General features: G+C 49.0%; 1 protein-coding gene across 2 annotated transcripts in view; it reads left to right on the top strand.

Annotated features, from left to right (window-relative positions):
- The first annotated feature begins 18300 nt into the window (after positions 1–18300).
- The window catches only part of LOC145713984 (cAMP-dependent protein kinase catalytic subunit PRKX), a 68538-nt gene continuing 63015 nt past the window's right edge, over positions 18301–23823 (top strand). Inside the window, exon 1 of one of the 2 annotated variants that reach the window (XM_081792933.1) lies at positions 18301–18898. In XM_081792933.1, the coding sequence (XP_081649059.1) occupies positions 18721–18898 (178 nt within the window). In that variant the 5' untranslated portion in view covers positions 18301–18720. The remainder of the gene's footprint in view (positions 18899–23823) is intronic. The other variant, XM_081792932.1, reaches the window with a different exon arrangement.

Below are 23823 nucleotides of genomic sequence, written 5' to 3' on the forward strand. Positions count from 1 at the left end.
GTGCTGCCAGCTCAGAGCCTGGAGCCTGCTTCTGATTCTGTGTCTCCCTCTCTCTCTGACCCTCCCCCGCTCATGCTCTGTCTCTCTCTGCCTCAGAAATAAATAAACATTAAAAAAAAATTAAAAAAAAAAAAACTTGAAATGTGTGACGCTTAAGCATGCACAATTTAGACATTTTTTTTTTTTTTTTGTCCGTGCTCGATTTGTTGGAAACATTTGATTCCACTCGAACATCCAAACTGTGTTTTCGGAAATGCATTTGGGTTTGCAAATGAATTTTCGTAATAAGGAGAAGCGTGTCTGAGTAGAGCTCACGAATGTATTTCTCTATGCAAAAATAGACAGGCAAGCCACTTGGTGAGATCACACAATTTTTCCCTCACTAGTCTCGCGGCTATTAAATAATTTGGATGAGCTTTTGAAATTCCCAGAAATAAACCATTCGCTCCAGACAGTTTTGTAAACAACACCAAACACACTCTCGAGAAAAACAGACCGTTTCAATAGGTGCAGAATATTTTCACAAAAGCCAAAATTATTCTATGAGTATCATTCTTAGCATTTTACCCATCCATCCATCCCCACCCATCCATCCATCTGACTGGGAAGGACCCTCTTCATCCAGTAATCTAGCGTTCTTTTTTTTAAAGCAATCATTTTCCTTAATGGGAGGGCCATTATTCAAATCGCTTCTAGGTAATCAATACCTAACTGGGGGGCCTGGCCGGAAGCCCATCCCTGTGCTATCTGGTGGTGTCCCCGTTACTTCAAGCACAGTCTCCACGGCGCAGTTGAGGTTTCTTCAAGTTAACGAAAAAAGAGAGAGTGTTTTAAGAACATTTGAATGAATACTGGAGTCCCAACAGTCTCAGACCCTTTGAGAGGATAAAGCCTCAAATCCGGGTTACAATGCCAATATGCCTCAATTCTATCTTCGTCACTCAACAAATGAGTATTAATTGTAGCAGTGAATTCCATACTTACTACACCGTGTGCCTCAGTTGCCCCCATCGGAACTAAAGTCCACTTAAATAGCAGAGTCCAATCACACATTGTTCTATGAGTAGACGTGCTTTATTGCAACCATCAGCATAATAACCACTATTGAACACAGAACTACTAAGCCTTGTGTTTCTTCCTCTAAAAAAAAGCACGTTTCAACAAAATATTAAATTATTGTAGGCAGCAATGTCGCTTTGCACATAGAATTTGGGACTGCTTTTTCAATTTGTGGCATGTGCACATGTGGCAAGGATTTCCAGGTCAATAAAAGGCAGATGAATGAGAATGAATAAATGTTTCCACCTGCATCATGTTGGGACAAGCAATCCTGTTAGAAACTGTCAAGGCTGTGCACAAAACCATCATGATGCCCAGGATGTGGCCACTGGACACACGATCCCACTGGAATCTCGTTCTACAGACAAGATCAGAATTCCATGGGATGAACTTGACTTAGCCTTTCAATGAAGTCGCTCTACCCATCCACCCATCTGTGTGTGCATCCATCCATCTGTGCATCCATCCATCCATCCACCCATCCACCCATCCATCCATCCATCCATCCATCCATCATATCTATCACCTCTCGTCTCCATTCATCCATCCACCCATCCCCATCCATCCATCCATCCATCCATCCATCCATCATATCTATCACCTCTCATCTCCATCCATCCATCCATCCATCCATCCATCCATCCATCCATCATATCTATCACCTCTCGTCTCCATCCATCCATCCATCCATCCATCCATCCATCATATCTATCACCTCTCATCTCCATCCATCTATCCATCCATCCATCCATCCATCCATGCATCCATCCATCATACCTATCACCTCTTGTCTCCCATCCATCCATCCATCCATCCATCCATCCATCCATCATATCTATCATCTATCATCTCCATCCATCATCCATCCATGATATCTCTAACCATCATTTATCTATCTATCTATCTATCTATCTATCTATCTATCTATCTATCATCTATCTCAGCCTCAAAGTCTAAACACCTAAAGTGTACTCATTATCTTGCTTCCACTTAACGTTAAGGTGTTCATTCATACAAAGGCAGCATATATTTGCAGCAAATTGTTACTTTGGAAAGAGCACTTTCAAGGTTTTCCACCTGCTGTTCCTGGAGAAAAGCTGCATTTGGGGATTCCTTTCCAAGACATGTTCTTAGTTTCTGCATTAGTCTGCTGATGTTTTAAGAAACTGTTGCTATGAGCTTGAGAAAGCCGTCAAGGAACAAACCCCATAAGTTTCTCCAGCTTCTCTAAGAAACCAGACCAAGGCAAGGCATTGCATATGGTCTGGTTTATGCATATATATGCAACGCTATAATCATGCTACTCACATGGTTACAAACGAAAATAAGTTAAAATCAAAACAACTCCTTGAGCCTACAGAGCTTTTACGACTTAATACAAATGTGCCACAGTTTTTAATTTTTGTGTTGGTTTTTTGTTTTTTGTTTTGTTTTTTGTTTTTTGTGGGTTTTTTTGCCACTGTGATTTCTGTATTGGATTTCTCACTAGCCTATTTTCTGTACAAAAATAACCTCATCTTCCTGGAATGGAGTTTCTTTCATGGATTCACAAGGCAAAGGAGAGTTTCACAACTCATGGCCAGTCTGCATTGTCAACTAGGCACTGGAAAAATGGCTTCATTGGGTTTTTTTGTCACAGGACACATATGTGGCTACTTGCTCACTTTGTAAGATTATTATTTAAGATTAAATGGAAACCAACCCACATTAGGATGTGTTTTCTTCAAATGGAAATTGTAGCCAGATTCAAAAAGGTAAATTTGACCCTATCTAAGAAAATATGTCTGATATATAATCGGATTAGAATTTTCTATCTATCCATCATATCTATCTATCATCTATCTATCTATCTATCTATCATCTATCTATTATCTCTATCCATCCATCTACCCACCCACCTATCATATCTATCTATCTATCTATCTCCATCCATCCATCCATCCATCCACCCACCCACCCATCATATCTATCTATCTATCTATCTATCTATCTATCTATGATATTTATGATTCCATCTATCCTTTCATCCATCAATGCATCATCTATCACTTATCTATGTGGGTATGTATGTATGTATCTATCTATCCATCCATCATCTATCCAAACACTTATATATACACACCCACACATATAAATTAGGTCTATGATCGGTGTTGGATGTAAATTATACATTGTACTAAGACAGTAGTTCTCCACCAGGGACGACATCCTTTCCCTCCAGGGGCCATTTGGAAATGTTGGGAGGCATCTGCTTGTCACAGCTGGGGGTGGGAAGATGCTACCACCATCTACTGAGTGGACACCAGTCATTCTGCTCGACGCCCCACAATGCACCGAACAGCCCCCTGCAGCCAATATTTATCTGTTCCCAAATGTCAACAGTGTCAAGGTTCAGGGACCCTGGGCTAAAGAGTAGGGAGGAAGAATTCAGCATGATGCATTAAACACACATGGAAACATAACCCCATCTACTCCCTATCCTACATGAGAAATAACAGGCCATCCTAAACAATTTTTAATGAATTTCTAAATAAACGAATGTTTTCTTTAAAACCGTTTTTTTTTTTTTAATTTTTTTTTTTAACGTTTATTTACTTTTGAGACAGAGAGAGACAGAGCATGAACGGGGGAGGGTCAGAGAGAGAGGGAGACACAGAATCTGAAACAGGCCCCAGGCTCTGAGCTGCCAGCACAGAGCCCGACGCGCGGCTCGAACTCATGGACCACGAGATCATGACCTGAGCCGGAGTCGGCTGCCCAAACGACTGAGCCACCCAGGCGCCCCTAAAACCGTTTTTTAATGCCTAAAAACAATGAAACCCATCCCGAACCCCCAAAACCTCAAACCACACCTTGTTTACACATCAAGAGATGGGTTTGTGTGCACACAGCAGCAGGAAGTGCTTGGGGTGGGGTTGGCTGTAGGTGGCAAAAGTCCCAGTGCGCGTGGCTTTGACAAGTCTAGGAGGTGACGTTCTGGAAGGTGGACGAGGGGAAGATTCTTCTGGCTTCACTCGTGCAGACTTCACGCGTCTTCACTGATCGAATGCATTTTGAGGTAGTCTGAGTACTTCACGCAAACTATGACTTGCCACTGTCCCCTGGGAAAGAGGCATGTGGAAGACAGCATCCCTGAGTGTCTTTCCCAGGGAGGACCTGACATGTCCCATGACACACGTTCTTCTCCTGCCCTCCCCAGTTAAGAAGTGGGGTCAATGTCCTTCCCCCCACCTTGAGACGGCCTCACCCTGGCCCCCATGGGTGATCTCATTTCAAGATCCCTATTGACATCTACAAAGACCCGTTTTCCAACTAAGGTCCTATTACCAGGTTCCAGGTTGGCACACCTTTTTTTGGGGGGGTGGGGTGTGCGGGGTGGGCTAGGGAGGTATCCTCGTTCAGCCCAGAACATGGTCTATTAAACACAAGATTCAGAGCCCATGTCCATTGACCTTGCAACAACATGGCAGAAGGCCGACGTTTTGGCGAAGGATTGGTGAACCCCGTACTGGGGATTCACATTTATGCAGAAGCCTTCGGATTCCCTAATGAGGACACTGACACCGTAGGCATTGTAGACCGCTCAGAAGCACTTTCAAATCCGATCTATACCCATCCCGCAGTCGAGATGGCTCCCTGATCTGCATTAAAATGCCCCCTGTCCTCTCATAGAAGGCTGGGTCCATTGACAGACCAGTTTCCCCCAAAGTGTGCGACTCAGTGCACTGAACACTGTTTTCAGTCTTGAGGAAATCGGAGTCTCTTTTCACGGTCTCTGGACAAACCCACAGATACCCTTCCCGTTTCATAGCGAAAGCCCTGCAGTACAGAGTTTTGTGAACTCCGGCCTACACAGCAGATAAATCCATTCCTAAACGTGTGTTTATGTCCGTATTCTTCAGGGATGTGACAGCACGGAAATTCCTTATCCCATGAAGGTCTGTTCTCTTCATATTTACCCAAGCTTCTCTGCAAAGCTTACATCATCTTTCTTCCAACGCCTTTGGCAAAATCCCAAACAAGATACACAGCACGCCCCAGCACTCGTTTGTATAATGAGCTGCTGTTTGTTATGTAAATGTATCCTGCCCTTGGTGGTGGTGGTGGCCCCAATATATAGATATATACGCATGAGGCACAGACTTTGTTGTCCCATATCTGGGTTTGATTGCAGCCGTGAGCTACGGGCTGATGCGGGATCTCTCTCTCTGTTCTTGCGAACGATGGGGTGGGATGTTTTCAGGGCACATGTTGGAAACTTCCAGCATTATCTGCATTTATTGGGGACTATGCCCCTGTTGCCTAAGGCTGTCCTGAACTGGACTTCTCGGGGGTCATACCGACTGCCTAACTGTGGTGCACAGGGACACCTCAAAAGGAAAGAAAGCAAGTCCCTTCTGTATCTTCCTCCCAAGGACATTCTGCCCCCTTCTGCAGAGAACACTATTTCAGACACAGGGACGTCTTCCAAGATGCAGTCAGGGTCTCAGCCTTCCATGGGGGTGCGGGATGGGGGGCTGAGTCTGGACCCTTGTGGTAACAGTGACCCCCAGAAGCGACCTCATCCCAAACAGGCTGTGTGCCGTCGGCAGGGTCTGTGTGCTGAGAATGCAGATGTCCACAGTCTCGCGGCCCTCGGCTGCTGGACCACGTCCTTCATCTTGGACACTGGGACTCTCCCCACGGTGCTGTTGACTCAGGAATACGTTCAAGGCGCTTCTTCCCTTCCCTCTTCCCAGACCCGTTTCTTGTGGGAACTTGACCCTGGACGGGGAGGGCTCCAGAGTTTCATTTCTGCAGTCCTGAGGAAGCTTAACGTTTCCGCAGCTCTATCATATACCAACAAACCCTCCCTGCATCCCAACACGCGGCTGAGCTCCGTGGGTCCCTGGCCTCGGCCCCCAGGTCCCACCTGGGACACACAGAGTTGATGTCTTTCGCACCCTTGCCCAAGAGCACCCTTGGGCATCATCTTTGACCCCAGCCCGGTGCGTTCCTGAGGAATACGTGACCTGCAACGTCGTTTCGTCTAGTCCTTACGAATCTCAAGGCATCTTACAGTGACGACTGTCGTTCTAAATGCAAAAACAAAGCAACAGTAATTAGTGGCATCAGATATTCCCAGCCCAGCATCTGGAGCCCCACGTGGGTTGCTCTAATTATACCCAAGAAGCCATAAAAAATCGGAGTGGGCAGATCTTTCTCTCTGTCGAATGTGGGACCTATCGCGTTTGCTACAGGGACCTTATTTTTTGTTTTATTATTTTACTTTATTTTATTTTACTTTATTTTATTTTATTTTATTTTATTTTATTTTATTATTTTATGTTATTTTATATTATTATTTTAGTTTATTTATTCTTTTATTATTTTGTTATACTATTATCTTGTTTTATTTTATCATTTTATTTTATTATTATTTTATTTTATATATTTTATCATTTTATTTTATTTTATTTTATTTTATATACTTTATCATTTTATTTTATTTTATATATTTTATCATTTTATTTTATTTATTATTTTATTTTATATTATTATTTTATTTATTATTTTCTTATTTTAGTTTATTTATCGTTTTATTTTATTATTTTATGTTATGCTATTATTTTGCTTTATTTTATTATTTTATTTTATTATTTTATTTAATATTTTTTATCATTTTATTTTATTTTATATATTTATCATTTTATTGTATTTATTTTATTATTTTATGTTACTTTATATTATTATTTTAGTTTATTTATTGTTTTATTTTATTATTTTATGTTATACTATTATTTTGTTTTATTTTATTATTTTATTTTATTTTATTATTTTATTTTATTGTATTGTATATATTTATCATTTTATTTTATTATTATTTTATTTTATATATTTTATCATTTTATTTTATTTTATATATTTTATCATTTTATTTTATTATTTTATTTTAAATTTAAAAAAAATTTTTTTTAACATTTTATTTATTTTTGAGACAGGGAGAGACAGAGCATGAACGGGGGAGGGTCAGAGAGAGAGGGAGACACAGAATCTGAAGCAGGCTCCAGGCTCCGAGCTGTCAGCACAGAGCCCGACGCGGGGCTCAAACTCACGGACCGCGAGATCATGACCTGAGCTGAAGTCGGCCGCCTAACCGACTGAGCCACCCAGGCGCCCCATTATTATTTTATTTTATATTATTATTTTATTTATTATTTTCTTATTTTAGTTTATTTATCATTTTATTTTATTATTTTATGTTATACTATTATTTTGTTTTATTTTGTTTTATTTTATTATTTTATATTAATATTTTGTTTTATTATTTTATTTTTTATTTTATTTTATTTTATTTATTTTGAAAGAGAGAGAGAGCAGGGGACAGGCAGACAGAGCTCGAGAGAGAGAATCCCAAGCTGGTTCCGAGCTCAGTGTAGACCCCCTGAGATCGTGACCTGAGCCAAAATTAAGAGTCGGATGCTCAACCGACTCAGCTGACCAGTCTCCCCTCAATTACTATATTTAAAAAACGATTACACAAGAACATCTTCTGTTCAGAAACTCAAACTGAACAGAAGTGGTTGAGTGTAATCCCTCCCACCACCCTGAACTGATTTACCCTCCTCAGAGCAAAGCCCTGTTTTTCAGGATCCATTCAGCACTGTCTGCAAAAATCGTGTACGAACCCCAGAAACATATATGCTTTTACACCCTTATAATGAAAGAATTGTTCATTGTTTATTTGCAATTCACACTCAAGTGGTTATGTAGTAACTACCTCCCTAATGCAGTATTCTGCATTATACGGAAACAATTATTAACTGTTTACCTGAAATGCAAATTCATCTTGGCGTTTAGCAGGAGTATGTCCCAAATATCACATAGGCACATATTTTATACATATATCATCTGACATTCAGATTTAAGTGGACATCCTGCATTTTTAAAGGATTTTATGTTCTTTATTTTTTTAAGATTTTTATTTTTTAAGTAATGTCTACAGCGAAAGTGGGGCTCGAACCCACAACCCCGAGGTCAAGAGTCACACGTTCCACCAACCGAGCTGGCCGGGTGCTTCTCATGTTGTACTTTTGTTTGCTTCTAGGGACACACCTTTTGTGTGTCCCTGCTACCTGCCAAGGTCAGGCCACATTGTCCCTGTCACTCCCCAGACAGGTGCTCATGGACTCCCACCCTCCTTCAGGTCCTTGTTCAAATCCCAGCATCTGAGATAGATACACACGTACGTCCCCCTCTCTATGTGGACATATTCCCGTGTCTCTGCACACACAGAAAACCGTATGATACATACGATTACCATACACTTACGTCCATGTAATTATATGTATCTAGGGCATCCAGGCAATTACTGACTTGCAAACCCTCCCCTCCCCCTGGCTCTCCACCTTGCTATTTCTGGTTTTCCAGCCTCCGTGTCACATCCTCTAACCATCCACGGCTGGCCAGTGGAATCTGACCCCATGAGACGGGGATCTTGGCCGGCTCACCTCGGCTTCATCCAAGTGCCCACATCAGGAGTGCCATCTTTTTTTTTTTTAATTTATTTTATTTATGTCGAGAGAGCGCAGAGAGCGAGGGAGAGACAGAGAATTCCAAACGAGCTCTGTGCTGTCAGTACAGAGCCCAACGCGGGGCTCGAACTCAGGAACCGTGAGATCTCCACCTGAGCCGAGATCAAGAGTCAGATGCTCAACTGACTGAGGCCCCCAGGAGCCCCCAGACTTTGGTACTGGAAACTCTGTTGCGGTGGCCCGTCTCCCCGAGACACCTTCACGCACCTGGGCGCATATCCCCACACACAGTCGGACGGAGCAGCATCTTATAGTCATACACAGCGCCCCGTGTAGGTTGCGTCTCTGGGGACCGCCACACCTTCCAAGTCACAGTATGGGATTGAGGGCAGAAAGGTACCTTTCACGTTAATATTTGCCTTCAAAATTGGCTTCTGTACTTTTAGGGGCACCTGGGTGACTCAGTCGGTCAAGCCTCCGCCTCTTGGTTTCGGCTCAGACGCTCTCGTGATGTGTGGGTTCGAGTCCCACATCGGGCTCTGCACTGACAGCGGGGAGCTTGCTTGGGATTCTCTCTCTCTCTACTCCTCCCCACCTCAAAACAGGCAAAGGAAGTTAAAAAAATAAGTAAAAGTAGCTTATATACTTTTAAATTATATATACTTCAAATGATTATAAATATAGGTGTAAATACATATATACCAACCTAAATATGTACAAAGATGTGTACTTGTGGCTTTATACATATTTAGGTTGGTATAGATTTATGTATGTATACCTATTTGTCTACTGTGCATACATATATGTATATAATATACATAATATACATATAATATATAACTATGTATAAACTATATATGTCTATAGTATGTATAAACTATACATATAAATTATATATAAAGTATATATATATACTATATACGTATAAAATATAACTATGTACAAACTATATATGTATATACTATGTATAAACTATACATATAAATTATATATAAAGTGTATATATATATATATACTATATACATATAATATGTAACTGTATAAACTATATATGTATATACTATGTATAAACTATACATATAAATTATATATAAAGTATATATATATACTATATACATATAATACATAACTATGTATAAACTATATATGTATATACTATGTATAAACTATACATATAAATTATATATAAAGTATATATATATATATATACTATATACATATAATACATAACTATGTATAAACTATATATGTATATACTATGTATAAACTATACATATAAATTATAAAGTATATATATATACTATATACATATATATGTAACTGTATAAACTATATATGTATATACTATGTATAAACTATACATATAAATTATATATAAAGTATATATATATACTATATACATATAATACATAACTATGTATAAACTATATATGTATATACTATGTATAAACTATACATATAAGTTGTATATGAAGAATATATATACTATATACATACTATATATAATATATATACACTGTATATATACTACATACAAACTATATATAACATACATATACTATATATACATATACAGGGCTCCTCCTGTTTGAAGGCTTGAAATCCCCACGCCCTTGTCTGCATAACATCTACTGGGTATGCCAGTATCTTTTCAGCTGCAATACCAAACTATTTTTAAATTTTTTTTAATGTTTTTTTATTTATTTTTGAGACAGAGACAGAGCATGAACGGGGGAGGGTCAGAGAGAGGGAGACACAGGATCCGAAACAGGCTCCAGGCTCTGAGCTGTCAGCACAGAGCCCGACGCGCAGCCCGAACTCCCGACCGTGAGATCATGACCTGAGCCGAAGTCGGACGCTCAACCGACTGAGCCACCCAGGCGCCCTACCAAACTATTTTTAAAGTCCCGGCTTTATCGGGACAAAACCTCATGCCCACGGCATGACAGTTCTCCGTTTCTCAGAAACCGAGAATCCTGGCTCTCACGCGGGTTCTTGCTCATAAACATTAACCTCTGTTTGTGGGTTGTGATGCACGCTTTGGGAGGACGATGCTGGCCCATTCCAGAGGCATTACACCACCAAATCTTTTTCCTCCAAGGCCCGGGACACGTGTTTCTCTTTACTCACACCTCTGGCACGGCCATCACCCCACTTCACAAGTTTTCGTCCTTATGAGTTTTGCCCTGATAAGTCCTGCAGACTGAGTGAAACCATCCGGTTTGCACATAAGCCCTGATGGCCCTCCTGGAAATGGTGATTAACTGTAAAACCACAGCTCCTCACCAAGGCCCAGGCTGACTACATGCACATCTACCACTTTGCAAAAACTGGTTTCCAAACCTCTCCAATTTCTTCTCTTAGTCCGCTTCCTCATTACAAGGAAATTTGGGAAACATTGAAAAAAATTATAGAGAAATTATAATCCAGACACAACCTTTTTGACATTTTCCTACCTTTTTTTTTTTTTCCAGGTCATTTTGTTTTATGACGAAGATCGGAGTATGTGATAGCATTTAGATTACCACCTAGATTACTTAAAATTACTTTTTTTTTTTTTCTATTTATCAAGGGTGTGATATTTTTCTCTATCGTTAAAAAACTGCCTTAAATAATGGATGTGTTAGATTGCCATAACAGAACACCACAGCCTGGGATTAACACAACACACATATTGTCTCGGGGTCCTGGAGGCTGGGAGTCTGAGATCCAGGTAGGGCTGGAGGCTGGAAGGTTGAGATCCAGGCAGGGCCGAGGCTGGGAGTCTGAGATCCAGGCAGGGCCGAGGCTGAGAGACTGAGATCCAGGCAGGGCCGAGGCTGGGTGTCTGAGGTCCAGGCAGGGCCGAGGCTGGGAGTCTGAGATCCAGGCAGGGCCGAGGCTGGGAGTCTGAGATCCAGGAAGGGCCGAGGCTGAGAGACTGAGATCCAGGCAGGGCCGAGGCTGGGTGTCTGAGGTCCAGGCAGGGCCGAGGCTGGGAGACTGAGGTCCAGGCAGGGCCGAGCCTGGAAGTCTGAGGTCCAGAAGGGCCTGAGTCTGGGACTCTGACATCCAGGAGGGACTGAGCTTGGGGTCTGAGATCCAGGCAGGGCTGAGCCTGGGAGTCTGAGATCCAGGCAGGGCTGAGGCTGGGACTCTGACGTCCAGGAGGGGCTGAGGATGGGAGTCTGTGATCCAGGCAGGGCCGAGGCTGAGGGTCTGAGATGCAGGCAGGGCTGAGGCTGGGAGTCTGATATCCAGGCAGGATCGAGGCTGGGGGTCGGAGATCCAGGCAGGACTGAGGCCGGGGGTCTGAGGTCCAGGAGGGGCTGAGGATGGGAGTCTGCGATCCAGGCGGGGCTGGAGGCTGAGGGTCTGAGATGCAGGCAGGGCTGAGGCTGGGGGTCTGAGACCCAGGCAGGGCCGAGGCTGGGAGTCTGAGATCCAGGCAGGGCCGAGGCTGGGGGTCTGAGATCGAGGCATGGCTGAGGCTGGGGGTCTGAGATCCAGGCAGGGCCAGTGGGGGAGGCTGAGATTCAGGCGGGGCTGGAGGCTGGGAGAATGAGGTCCAGGCAGGGCCGAGTCTGGGGGTCAGAGATCCAGGCAGGGCCGAGGCTGGGGGTCCGAGGTCCAGGCAGGGACGCAGCTGGGAGTCTGAGATCTAGGCAGGGCTGAGGCTGGGAGGCTGAGATCCAGGCAGGGCCGAGGCTGGTTCCTACTGAGGCCCTCTAGGAGTGTATGTGTCCTAATGTTCTAAGGACCCCAGTCCTATGGGATCAGGACCCCCCACCTGACCTCATTTTACCTCAGTCCCCTCTTTAAAGACCCCACCCCAAATAGAACCACATCCTGAGGTGGCTTCCACGTGTGAATTTTGGGGGACGCTATTCAGCCCATAGCCACGGGTATCTTTGATCACAAAGCTTTCGACGTTCTCCAAAATTTAATTTTAAACATAAATTTGTAGACATAACATGACTGGGCCTAAATGTATGGTCATTTCTAACACAGTACGTCCTTCTGCTAATGGACATTACAGCTAAAAGTGTGTGAGAATTCTCTTGTGGGCAGGGAGTAACCCATGCTTCTAGTATTAGATGGATTTTCAAAATCAGCCGCCACGTTTGTTCTTTGATACATTTCTTCCATCCCTTTCTTTTTCTCCTTCTCTGAATGCCCCTCATCTATGCACTTCTTGGGGCTTAATTCTGCGTTAATACCCTTCGACCACGTATCAGTCAGCATATACGTTTTTAATTTCATTTATATTTCCATAACTTTCTTACGTGTTTGGGTGGTCATGTCTTTTTTTTTTTTTAATTTTTTAATTTTTTTTTTAATGTTTGTTTTAAATGTTTCCATTTAGTTTTGAGACAGAGAGAGACAGAGCATGAGCAGGGGAGGGGCAGAGAGAGAGGGAGACACAGAATGCGAAGAATGGCTGGTGGAAAAGCGGGCTGTGTTTTGCAGGGGGCAGCAGGGCGGGCCGGGCACGCGGGCCAGTGCGGTGACCCCGGGGGTTTTGTCGATGGTATTTTCAAGTTCACAGTTCTTGTCATGTTGCTTTGTCAGACTCTTTAGTTACTTCAAAGCTTCAGCGACTAGCCCGGGAGCAAGGCGTCCAGGCAGAGCTATGTGACCCAAGTGATCAGGGCAGGCCATTGGTTTGCATTTTGCCAAGCGTTATGCACCTGTGTGAGCTCAATAGCACGGCTTAGATTTTTCCAGAAACGTCTCCAGCATCTGAGGACCGAAACCTCTCACGCACATCTCGGGCGAAGAGTGAACTCAGCAAAGTCTAATTCCAGGCTGGTGCGGCCCAGACAGCGTTCCCCCTCTCTGTGCTTCCTCTACGGTTTCCTTTGAAATCACTTTCTAGAAGCCTCGGACTAAATAGGCACGTTCAGAAGCGTTATTTTTAGAAGTCCGCGCTCCATGCAAGAATAAGCCTGTCTGCTCAGATTTTTAAGCTTTACTTTGGAGAGACGGTGCCTTAGGGTTTGGCTTGACTTTAGTGATTGATGATTCATTGATTTTCCTTAAATGCCCAATTATCGGATTGCTCATGTTTCTACCCAGTGAGTTAATTGCTGTGAGCCCATTTGGAACTCGCGACCTTCCTGCCCAGGGAAGGGTTTGTGAGGTCTCCAGGGTGAAAGCTTCATTTCCATCACCAGCCTGGGTATTTATTTCTTTTTTCTTTTTTTTGTTTTTCATTTATCTTCAAAAAAAAATTTTTTTTTTTTTAATGTTTATTCACTTTTGAGAGAGAGAGGGCAGGGGCACAGAGAGGGAGACACAGAATCGGAAGCAGGCTCCAGGCTCCGAGCTGTCGGCACAGAGCCCGACATGGGGCTCGAACCCACGAACCGTGAGATCATGACCTGAGCCGAAGCTGAACACTTAAGTCACTGAGCCACCCAGGCGCCCCGAGAGTGGGCACTTCCAAGATCATTTGGTTTCAAGACATATGTTGGGCCAGGGCGGCATTTCTGATACAAGTGAGGGTGTAACATGGGGTCCCCCGACCCCCCGAGAGCCAGCTACCGAAATACAGCCCTGGGGTGTCTGTGCAGGCTGCTTGCGGAAGACGGTGACTCAGCGGGTCTCACACTGGAGCAAGCCTCCATGACTGTGGCCACACATACAATTATAAAGCAAGTTTCATCATCTCTGATTAGTCACCAAGGGTCTGCCTCCATGCACAGAGGCCCAAGTCCCCGGGATGGTAAGAGAACATGGCCCACGAACCATGAATTCCCATGAATTCCCAACGCATTAAACCAACACAGACCCACCAGGGGCCGTCCAGTGACCGGGAAGAAACCAGAAGCAGAAGATTGCAAAGCTAAGAGCAGTAAATGCTGGCCAGTCCTGGAAACCCTCCTTGCTGGCCAAAGGGTCATCGGTGATCAGCGAAAACTCGCAAACCCCAATACATGGCTTTGCCACAGCTCATCTGAGAAAGTGGGGAGAGATGTACTGACAATGGAAAATGACCCTGTTATATTCTTAGTAAACACAGGACACCTGGTACAGGGCTTCACCTGAATTACAGGAAAATCTAGCTGCTGAAATCTGAAACCCTAATCCCGTAGCTAAACATCCATCAGAATTTTCTGCCTGCCCGCAAAGAGCAAAGCCTAAGTGGGCATATTTCCAGGCATCCAGCGATAGAAATATTTTCATCCCTGGCTGCGTCCACATTCAAAGCATTCCTACGTTGTTGAAAGGATTGCTTTCCAGAAGTCCTGGGAAGGCTTCTTCCAACCATGTATTGAAACCCACCTGTATATTTCCAAAATATGAGTTTACCTGAGTGAGAGATGCTATACAGACATGTATTTAACTCAAAAGTATATATATTTTTTGCATATATAAATATGCAAATTTTTCATATAAATATGCAAAAAAGGCAGCTGAATGCTTGTTGTTTAGAATATATGTATTAGAATTTATAGTGAAATATATTAGAATATATATTATACAATATTAGAATACAATGTATAATATATCTAACATTATATATAACTTGTAACGTCTGAAGGCAGCTGAACATGTTTTTTTTACTTGTTTAACTAATCAATTTATTTTTTATTTTATTTTATTTAAAAAAATTTTTTTTAACGTTTTTATTTATTTTTGAGACAGAGAGAGACAGAGCATGAACAGGGGAGGGGCAGAGAGAGAGGGAGACACAGAATCCGAAACACGCTCCAGGCTCTGAGCCGTCAGCACAGAGCCCGACGCGGGGCTCGAACTCACGGACCGGGAGATCATGACCTGAGCCGAAGTCGGACGCTTAACCGACCGAGCCACCCAGGCGCCCCTCAATTTATTTTTTAAAGCTTATTTATTTTCGAGACAGACAGAGCGAGTGGGAGAGGGACACAGAGAGAGAGAGAGAGAGAGAGACAGAATCTCAAGCCGGTTCCAAGATGTCAGCACAGATCCCAATGTAGGGCTTGAACTCACGAACCATGAGATTATGACCTGAGTGGAAATCAAGAGTCAGATGGTTAATTGACTGAGGCACCCCAATGCCCCTGAATATGTTTCTTAGAATAGAAATGTTAGAATGTATAATAAAATATATTAAAATATACATAATAAAATATATTGGAATATATTACAGAATGTTAGAATATATATAATACTCAATATTATATATATATACATATATATATATATATATATATATATATATATATATATATATATAATGTATATGTACATACATACAAGTTGTAAAGTCTTTGAAAGGCCATAAGCATGTCTTTTAGAATATACATAGTAGATGGGGCGCCTGGGTGGCTCAGTCGGTTGAGCATCTGAGTTCGGCTCAGGTCATGTTCTTATGATTCATGAGTTTGAGCCCCGTGTCGGGTTCTGTGCTGACAGCTCAGGGCCTGGAGCCTGCATTGGATTCTGTGTCTCCTTCTCTCTCTGTCCCTTCCCCGTTCATGTTCTGTCTCCCTGTCTCTCAAATATAAAATAAAACACAAAAAACATTTAGAATATATATAGAATACATGTCATAAAACACATTAGAATACATATTATAGAATATATCCGAATATAACATACACAGTATGTAATATAATAAGTATAAAGCCTGCAAAGGTAACTATATACCTTTTAATTAAAAAAAATTTTTTTTAAGTTTGTGTATTATCTTTTGAGAGAGAAAGACAGTGAGAGCAGGGGAGGCACAGAGAGAGAGGGGGAGAGAGAATCCCAAGCAGGTTCTGTGCTGTCAGTGCAGAGCCTGATGCAGGGATCAAACCCACAAACCGTGAGATCACGACCTGAGCTGAAACCAAGAGTCGGACGCTTAACCGACTGAGCTACCCAGGCGCCCCTGTACTTTTTAATTTTAACTCACTGTCTCTACAGTCATACACACACACATCACACATACGTATACACACACATATGTACAAGTATATACCTAACTCTTCCAAAAGAACGACACGTATACATACTCCCGCTGGCTTAGAAAAGTACACATTTATTCCTCTGGTATTGAACACCTGGACGGGTTGCTGCGTTAACCTCACGGTTCACGGGACTAGAGCCAGGACCTCCTTCTTTGCACATGACAGAGTTCAGTGTGCCTTCCCTGCACCCAAATGTCATGTCGCAGCCCAGAGGCTGTACTGACCCCTTAATGCCTAGCTTACAGGGTTTTGTTTTGTTTTTTTCTGTTGTCTTTCCGAGTCATATGCTGTGGTTTCTGAAGAACTTTTATGATCGTCCCGGATGAAAGCTGCTTTTGTACAGCAAGGTGTTGCCGAAGCTGGCCAGGATATTTGTTGCCGAAGCTGGCCAGGATATTTATAGGAAGACGTAGGTATGTGGTCAGGCTCAGGGGTGGGAGAGGACTGAGTCACGTCAACTGGGCCACCTGGCCTTATAATGATCCTGAAAGTTTTTCTGGAACCCTTGCTGCCTGGGTGCAATAGGAAAGGAAAAAAGCATGTCCCTGATTGACCCAGACTTGACCACCAAGCTTAGTCCCCTAGCACCATCGAAGGGGCAAGTCCCCGGGGACCATCCTGAACCCCCCCACCCCCCCAACCCCTCCGCAGGGCAGGGCCAGGCAGGACCTGGTGCCCAGAGCCCCTCCTAATTCCAGCCCGGTGCCCTCGGCCTGCTCAGGGCGCGCATTTTTTTTTTTTTTTTTTTTTTCCACCTCTCTGGCAATAAGCGACCAGACCCAGCGCTCTGCCTAATGCCCTGGGGAAAATGCCACCCACAAAGTGTAGACGAAGGGTGGGGCGAAGCTGGCAGCCCGGGGCCAGAACGCCACACCCAGAGCCGGGTTCTGGTTTCCTGTCGCCCCTCCCACTTGGCCAAGCCCGGCAGGCATGGCCTAGTCTCGGTGAAACGCTTCGCTTCTGACTTAGACGTGGCCTTGCCTTCTGGACCGGCCGCCCCTGCCCGCCCCGAGCGGACAGGGTGGCCAGACACAAAACAGGACGCGCCGTGACATTCCAAGTTCTCATACACACTAGTCGTTTATTCTGGAAGTGTGCCCACATGGGATCTCGGACACGCTTAAACGGGGGCGGGTGGGTGGGAGACGGAGCTGTAAATGCAAATGGCCTGGGGCGCCCTGCCTTCCTTCCCCACATTGTGCCCGGTGTCCTGAACACAGGGAGCCGTCAGAGTTGGGGGCACTGCCTTCGGGCGTCCGAGCTCTTAAGTCTGCCTCTGGTTGCTTTTGTTTCGGAAATAATCATGGGTTGTTAGCAAAGCTTGCGGGAAACTCACGGGGCGGGGGGGTCCTGCGCGCTCGCCCCGCCCCTGCCCACCCCTTCCCCTCCACTCCCGCCAGCATCTTGTACCAGTTTGGCTCCCCCCCGCCCAGGAACCAGGAAGCCGACCTGGGCGGGGTCTTAGGATTCGCCAGACCCGGCAAGCGCCCCAGGGGCCGCGCGGGCCGCGCGCCCTGGGCGCACTCAAGCTCCCGCTCCAGTTGGATCTTTTAAGTTTACTTTAGTGCCAGCCACGCCCTCCCGGTGCCCAGCCCGCCCCGCCTGCCGGCCTTCCGGGCGAGCTCGGCGGGGACCCCAGCCCCCGGGGGCGCGCGAGGGGGCGCGGCCACCACCCCAGCGCCGCCCGCCCGCGCGCCCCGGCCTGGCGGGGGCGGCTCCGGGGCGCGGCGGGGGCGGAGCGCGGCGGCGGCGGCGGCGGCGGCGGGGACGCCCCGGTCCCCGGGCCGGGCGCGGGCGGGCGGGAGAGCGCGCGGCCCCGCCCAGGCCGCTTCCGCCCGCCCCCCCCCCCTCCCTCGGCGCGCACGCTGCGCCCGCGCGGGTGGCCGCGGACTCGGGCGGCGAGGGATGAACCGGGACCCCGCGTCGCCCCCGCCGGCCCGGGCCGCGCCCCCCGCCTCGGCCGCACCGCCCCCGCCCCCGCCCCCGCCGCCGCCCGGGCCCCCGGGCCCGCCCTCCGAGGCCGCCGGCTACTCCCACCAGCTGCTGCTGCTGCTGCTGCTTCAGTGAGCGCCGCCCCGCGCCCCGCCATTGTCCCCGCCGCTCCGCCGGGCCGCGGGGGACGCGCATGGGTGGACGCCGCTGATGCCGCCGCCGCCGCCGCGCCGCCCTCCGAGGCTGCGTCCCGCCGAGCCCGGCCCCGCGCGCTCCCCGGACTGGAGCGCGCCCCCATGGAGGCGCCCGGGCTGGCCAAGGCGGCCAAGGCGGCCAAGGCGACCGAGCCCGAGGCCCCGGGGGGCCGTGCCGACGCCCCCGACGGCGCGCCCGCGCTCTGCCCCAGCCCCGAGGCGCCGTCGCCGGAGCCCCCCGCCTACCGCCTGCAGGACTTCGACACGCTGGCCACCGTGGGTGAGTAGGGCGCGCGGGGCACCCGGCCCGGGGGGACGCTGGCGTCAGACAAAGGGCGCGCGTGTGCCGTCGCCCGGCCGTCCCCCTGACCGGCCCTGGCCGCTCGCGTCTGCGCGGGGGGTCCCGGCCGTGCGCCCCTGGCCCCTGTGGGCGCCCCGAGACCCGGAGCCAGTCCCCTTCCAGCCCCCCGCGAGTCTCCCCGCCTGCGGGGCGCCCGAGCCCCGCGCCCCAGAAACCCCTTTAGGTAGGACTCCCGTCCTCCCCGGCCGCCCCAGGTGTCCGTGGCACCCGACGTCACGAAAGTTCCTGGGGGGGGGGGGGTCACCTCACGTTGGGGTCGTCGCCCGCCCTCCCAGCCAGGGGCCCCGAGCGACCGAGGCGGCGGCCACACGCACCTGCACAGCTCTTTCTGGGCAGCGTCCCTGTGTCCAGCGGCAGGATGCTTCCGCGTAGACCTCACCGGGGGCTTGGCGGGGACAGGTGTCCCGGGGCGCCCGTCACGGGGCGGGCGGGGGGCGGCGAGGGACACGGACGCCTTGAGCGCCTGAAAGTTGGGGCTCCTTCCCGGACACTGATTTCCCTTTGTCTCGTCCCTTTGACTTGCATGTAATTTCCAGCGAGTTCCCTGGGCGCGCGGATCCCCAGACGCGCTGGCTTATGGGGCCGCCCCGAGTGGGGTCAGAAAACCCCGACCGCACGGCGGTGCCGGGTTCAGGTTGTGGACACCCACCATGGGCCTGTGGCTGCTTAGCACGTCTTTCCGGCCCACAGGGTCCGGGGATGTGCGCTTTGTCAGAAAGCGCGTGGGGAAGGGGCCGTGTCACCCTGGGACAGGGGAGTTCGGGGACTTTCCTGGGTCCCCTAAGCCTGTTTTGGAAAGGAGGAAGCTGGGCGGGGAATCATGAAGCCGTGAACTCGAGGTCGTGGCCTAGGGTCAGTCACCCCGGCAGACGCGGCCAGACCTTCTCTTTTCCCTCTGGGGTCCCCTGCTGCCCTCTGCACTCGGCTGTGAGGAAGGGTCTCCAGGAAACCTGATTTGGGGAGGACGGCCCGGGACGCACCTCCTCTACCTCTCCTTGCTTGCCTGTGGCTGTCTCCCTCATCCTTCCGTCTGTCTGTCTCTCTGTGCCCATCTCCTTCCCTCCCTCCCGGAAGCCGGCTGGTGGAAAAGCGGGCTGTGTTTTGCAGGGGGCAGCAGGGCTGGCCGAGAACGCGGGCCAGTGCGGTGACCCCGGGGGTACGTGGAAATCCGAGTGAACAATGGAAAGTTGCTGGGGGACCCGCCGAGCCTTGGCACGCAGAAACACCCATTGTATTGCTTCTGGGCACAGACATGGCTGTATTGTCAGACGGGCCCCGGGCCCCGGGCCAGGACCCCGCGGCAGGGTGTGGGCGGGCTGTGGACCTGACCTCTCCTGCCGCCTGCAGTCACGCGGGGCCCCGTGGGCATAGGTGCCCAGCCGGTAGTCTTGTCCTTAAAAATAGAAGGTCGCCGCCTTTGGGGACGGAGAGGGGCGGCTGTGGGAGGGTGACTGCTTCCGTCCAGCTGCCTCTTGGCCTCTCCTACTGGGGACGAGGCTCCTTCCTCAAGGATAACTTCCTGCGGGCTCCAGGGGTGTGGACGGAGAGCTGGGGGCGCGTGTTCAGCTGTTCGGTTACAGAGCGTGGTCAGGGGCCCAGGGGTGTGTGTGTGTGAGAGAGAGAGAGACAGACAGACCCAAGTATGTGTATGTGAGAGACCCAGGGGGGTGTGAGTGACGGAGGTGTGTGTGCAGTTTCTGTGGTGTTGTATCTAACCTTGTGCTTCAATACTGAGGAACCTGAACCTGAGCCCTCTCAGCCCCGGAGACTAAGCCTGGAGGGATCCCCGGCCGTCCCGGCCCGGCCGTCCCGTCCCGCAGCCTGTGCGTGTCCCCTCCAGGTCCCGACATAAGGTGCAGTGGGTCCCAGGGGGACGAGCAGCCGGGCGACCTCACGGGGCCCCAGGCCACACGGGCACCCATAGACCACCTGTATGCGCTTTTCCTCATGAGAGTGCAGTCCTCCGTGACGGGAACCCGCCCTACACGCGGAGGGAGCACTCCCCAGATGCCCCCAAGCCCTCCGCACCTCTGTTTTCCACCACCGTCCCCACGCCCCAGAACCTTCTGTGCAGGATGATTCGGGATGGAAGGGCACAGCCCGGCTCCGCCCCAGAGGACGTTTTCCTTCGTGGTCGCGACACACAGTGTGGCTTCCCGTTGCCCGTCTCCCCTTGGGTGTGTGACTCACTCTTGTCCTCCCCCCGACCCTGCCGTGTTTTCACCCGTCACTTGTGCCTGCCAGCTGGGTGCTCCGGGGGGGGGCGGGGGCGCCCACAGGACAGGACTGACGAGTCCCCGTCGCAGGTCTGACTTCGGCTCAGGTCATGATCTCGCGGGTCATGAGTTCGAGCATCGGGGCTCCGTGGTGACAGCTCGGAGCCTGGAGCCTGATTTGGATTCTGGGTCTCCCTCCCTCTCTGCCTGTGTCCCGCTTGCCCTCTGTCTCTCTCGCTTGCTCAAAAATACACAAAACAATAAAAAAGTAAAAAATATACTATATGTTTTGAAATAATTATACACTCGCAGGGAATCCCCAAATCCGTCCCGTGCACCCTTGGCAAAGCTTCCGTGCGTCCTGATTCCTTCTTGGCCCAAGATCCCAACCAGGATGTTGCCTTTGGTTCAGTCGCAGAGACCGTGAACCGTGTGCAAGGCGTCCCAGTTTCTGCAGGCACGGCTTTCAGATTCTGCGGGGGATGCCTTTCTCTCCAGTTTTACCCTGTGCGTTTATTCCCCTATTTATTTATTTATTAAAAAATTTTTAATGCTATTTTTGAGAGAGAGCGAGAGCAGAGGAGGGGCAGAGAGAGAGGGAGACACAGAATCCGAAGCAGCTCCAGGCTCTGAGCCGTCAGCACAGAGCCCGACGCGGGGCTCGAACCCACGCACTGTGAGATGGTGACCTGAGCCGAAGTCGGGAGCTTAACCGACTGAGCCCCCCAGGCGCCCCATCCTGTGCATTTCTATGGCGGCCAACACCCCCAAGTCGAGGCCAGAGCGAATTCCCTTCACACAGCCTGGGGGCTCATGGTCACCACCTGCTATTTGTTTAGTTCACATGTGGCACAATCACAAAGTTGTATTTCCTCAAGATCGAGGAGACCTTTGTCCGAGAATCACTGACTGTAGGCGGATCTGCCTAAAGTCCTGGCAATCATTTTGCTTCCCCACCAATAGGACTTTCTCCCGCGCTCTTGCTTCCCCCCAACTTGGCCCTAATCCCGCTCCCGCTGCCCTATAAGGGCAGCTCCTTAAGGGAGCTCCTATAAGGGAGCTCATTGCAGCCCCGGGGGGACCCCAGCGTCACAACCTCGCCTAATCGTAAACACGTCCCGAAGGCCCAACAGCAAATGTGAATGCCATGATGCTGGGGGGCACGGCGGGGACACAAACATTGATCTGCGTCAGTGCGTAACTCCCTCCATCCCCCTCCCCCAGCCCCTGCCTCCGGACATGGGAGGTCATAGACGGACATGGGAGGTCATAGACGGACATGGGAGGTCATAGACGACTCAGCTCGAGTTTACGCTGCGCTGAGACGGGCGCACGGTGGGTACCATTGGCGGGAGGAGAGAGCAGCGCCGTGGGATCGGGGCCACGGCAGGCGGAGGCAGGGGCGGGCCATGCTGGCACGTGGAGGGCACCGTGGGGTCCGCCGTTCCCAGGAGGAGATGTTTGATCGAATCCTCGAAGGTGAGGCAGGGGCTCCCTTGCGGACAAGACCGTGGGCACCGTGGCTGGTCTTCAGGCTTGGGCCGCGTCACCATCCCCTGCAGGGCCGATGCTGGCCCCGCCCTGGAGATTTTTCCTGGGTCCCCTCCCTTGAGCTGGAGCCCGTGACTCTGCATTCCTCACAAGTCCCCAGCGATGCTGCCAGCCCAGAATGTGCTCTGGAACCCCAGGGCCACCTCAGGGCCCCGTGCACGTGTTCCAGAAGCTCTCAGGAGGTCACTGTGGCCGGTGTGGGGCTGGGCAAGCCGGGACCGGAAGGCACAGAGCAGGGCTGGCCGGGTGTGAGCACTGGGGGAGGGGGCTGTAGGATCTTGAGCTGTGACCGCGTCTCCCGTGGGTTCAGAGGTTCTTGTTGGGGCTTGTTCGGGACAGAGGCTTGGGAGCATGCACCCTTGAGGATGTGGTGGATGGTGGTGTTTAGAATCGGGGACATCTTACCGGGTGCTCGACTTCTGGGACCATTTGGAGGTTGAACCGAGACTATTTGCTGTGTGAAAGTGACCGTATTAGCCCAGTAGAGCCGCTGGGAGACATTGCCACAGAGTGGGCGGCTTAAACCGCAGACCTTGGTCTCTGGCAATTCTGGACGCTGAAGGTCTGCAGTCAGGATGCGGGCTGATTGGGTTTCTGGTGAGACTTTGCTTCCTGTTTCGCAGATGGCCATTTTCTCATCGTGTCCTCAGGTGGGCTTCACGTGCAAGCTGAACGGGTCGGGGTGGGGACAGGGTGCGTCCTCCCATGTCTCTTCCTACAGGGACACTTACAAGGGGTTCTGTTGGATGAGGACCTCACCGTTAGGACCTCATTTCACGTTTGTTTCTTCCTTAGAAACTTCGTCTCCAAATACAGTCACACTGGGATTTAGGTCTCAAAGACGTGAATTTTGCAGGGGGGGAGGGGACACAGACATTCCGTCTGCAACAGTGACTTAGAGAACTAAGTCATGAGTAACTTCAACTCCAAGATTTTTGGGTTAAATAATGGGAAAGCTGGTGCTGCATCAGGCAACGCAAGGTGGGCTGTGGATACATCCGTGTTTGAGAGAAGATCACCACATCGTCACCATTCACATCACCATCACCTCTGTCTATGCTTGTCCCTGACACCTGC

The sequence above is a fragment of the Panthera onca genome, chromosome X, assembly GCF_046562875.1.
Source record: "Panthera onca isolate mPanOnc1 chromosome X, mPanOnc1 haplotype 2, whole genome shotgun sequence".
Taxonomy (NCBI): Eukaryota; Metazoa; Chordata; class Mammalia; order Carnivora; family Felidae; genus Panthera; species Panthera onca.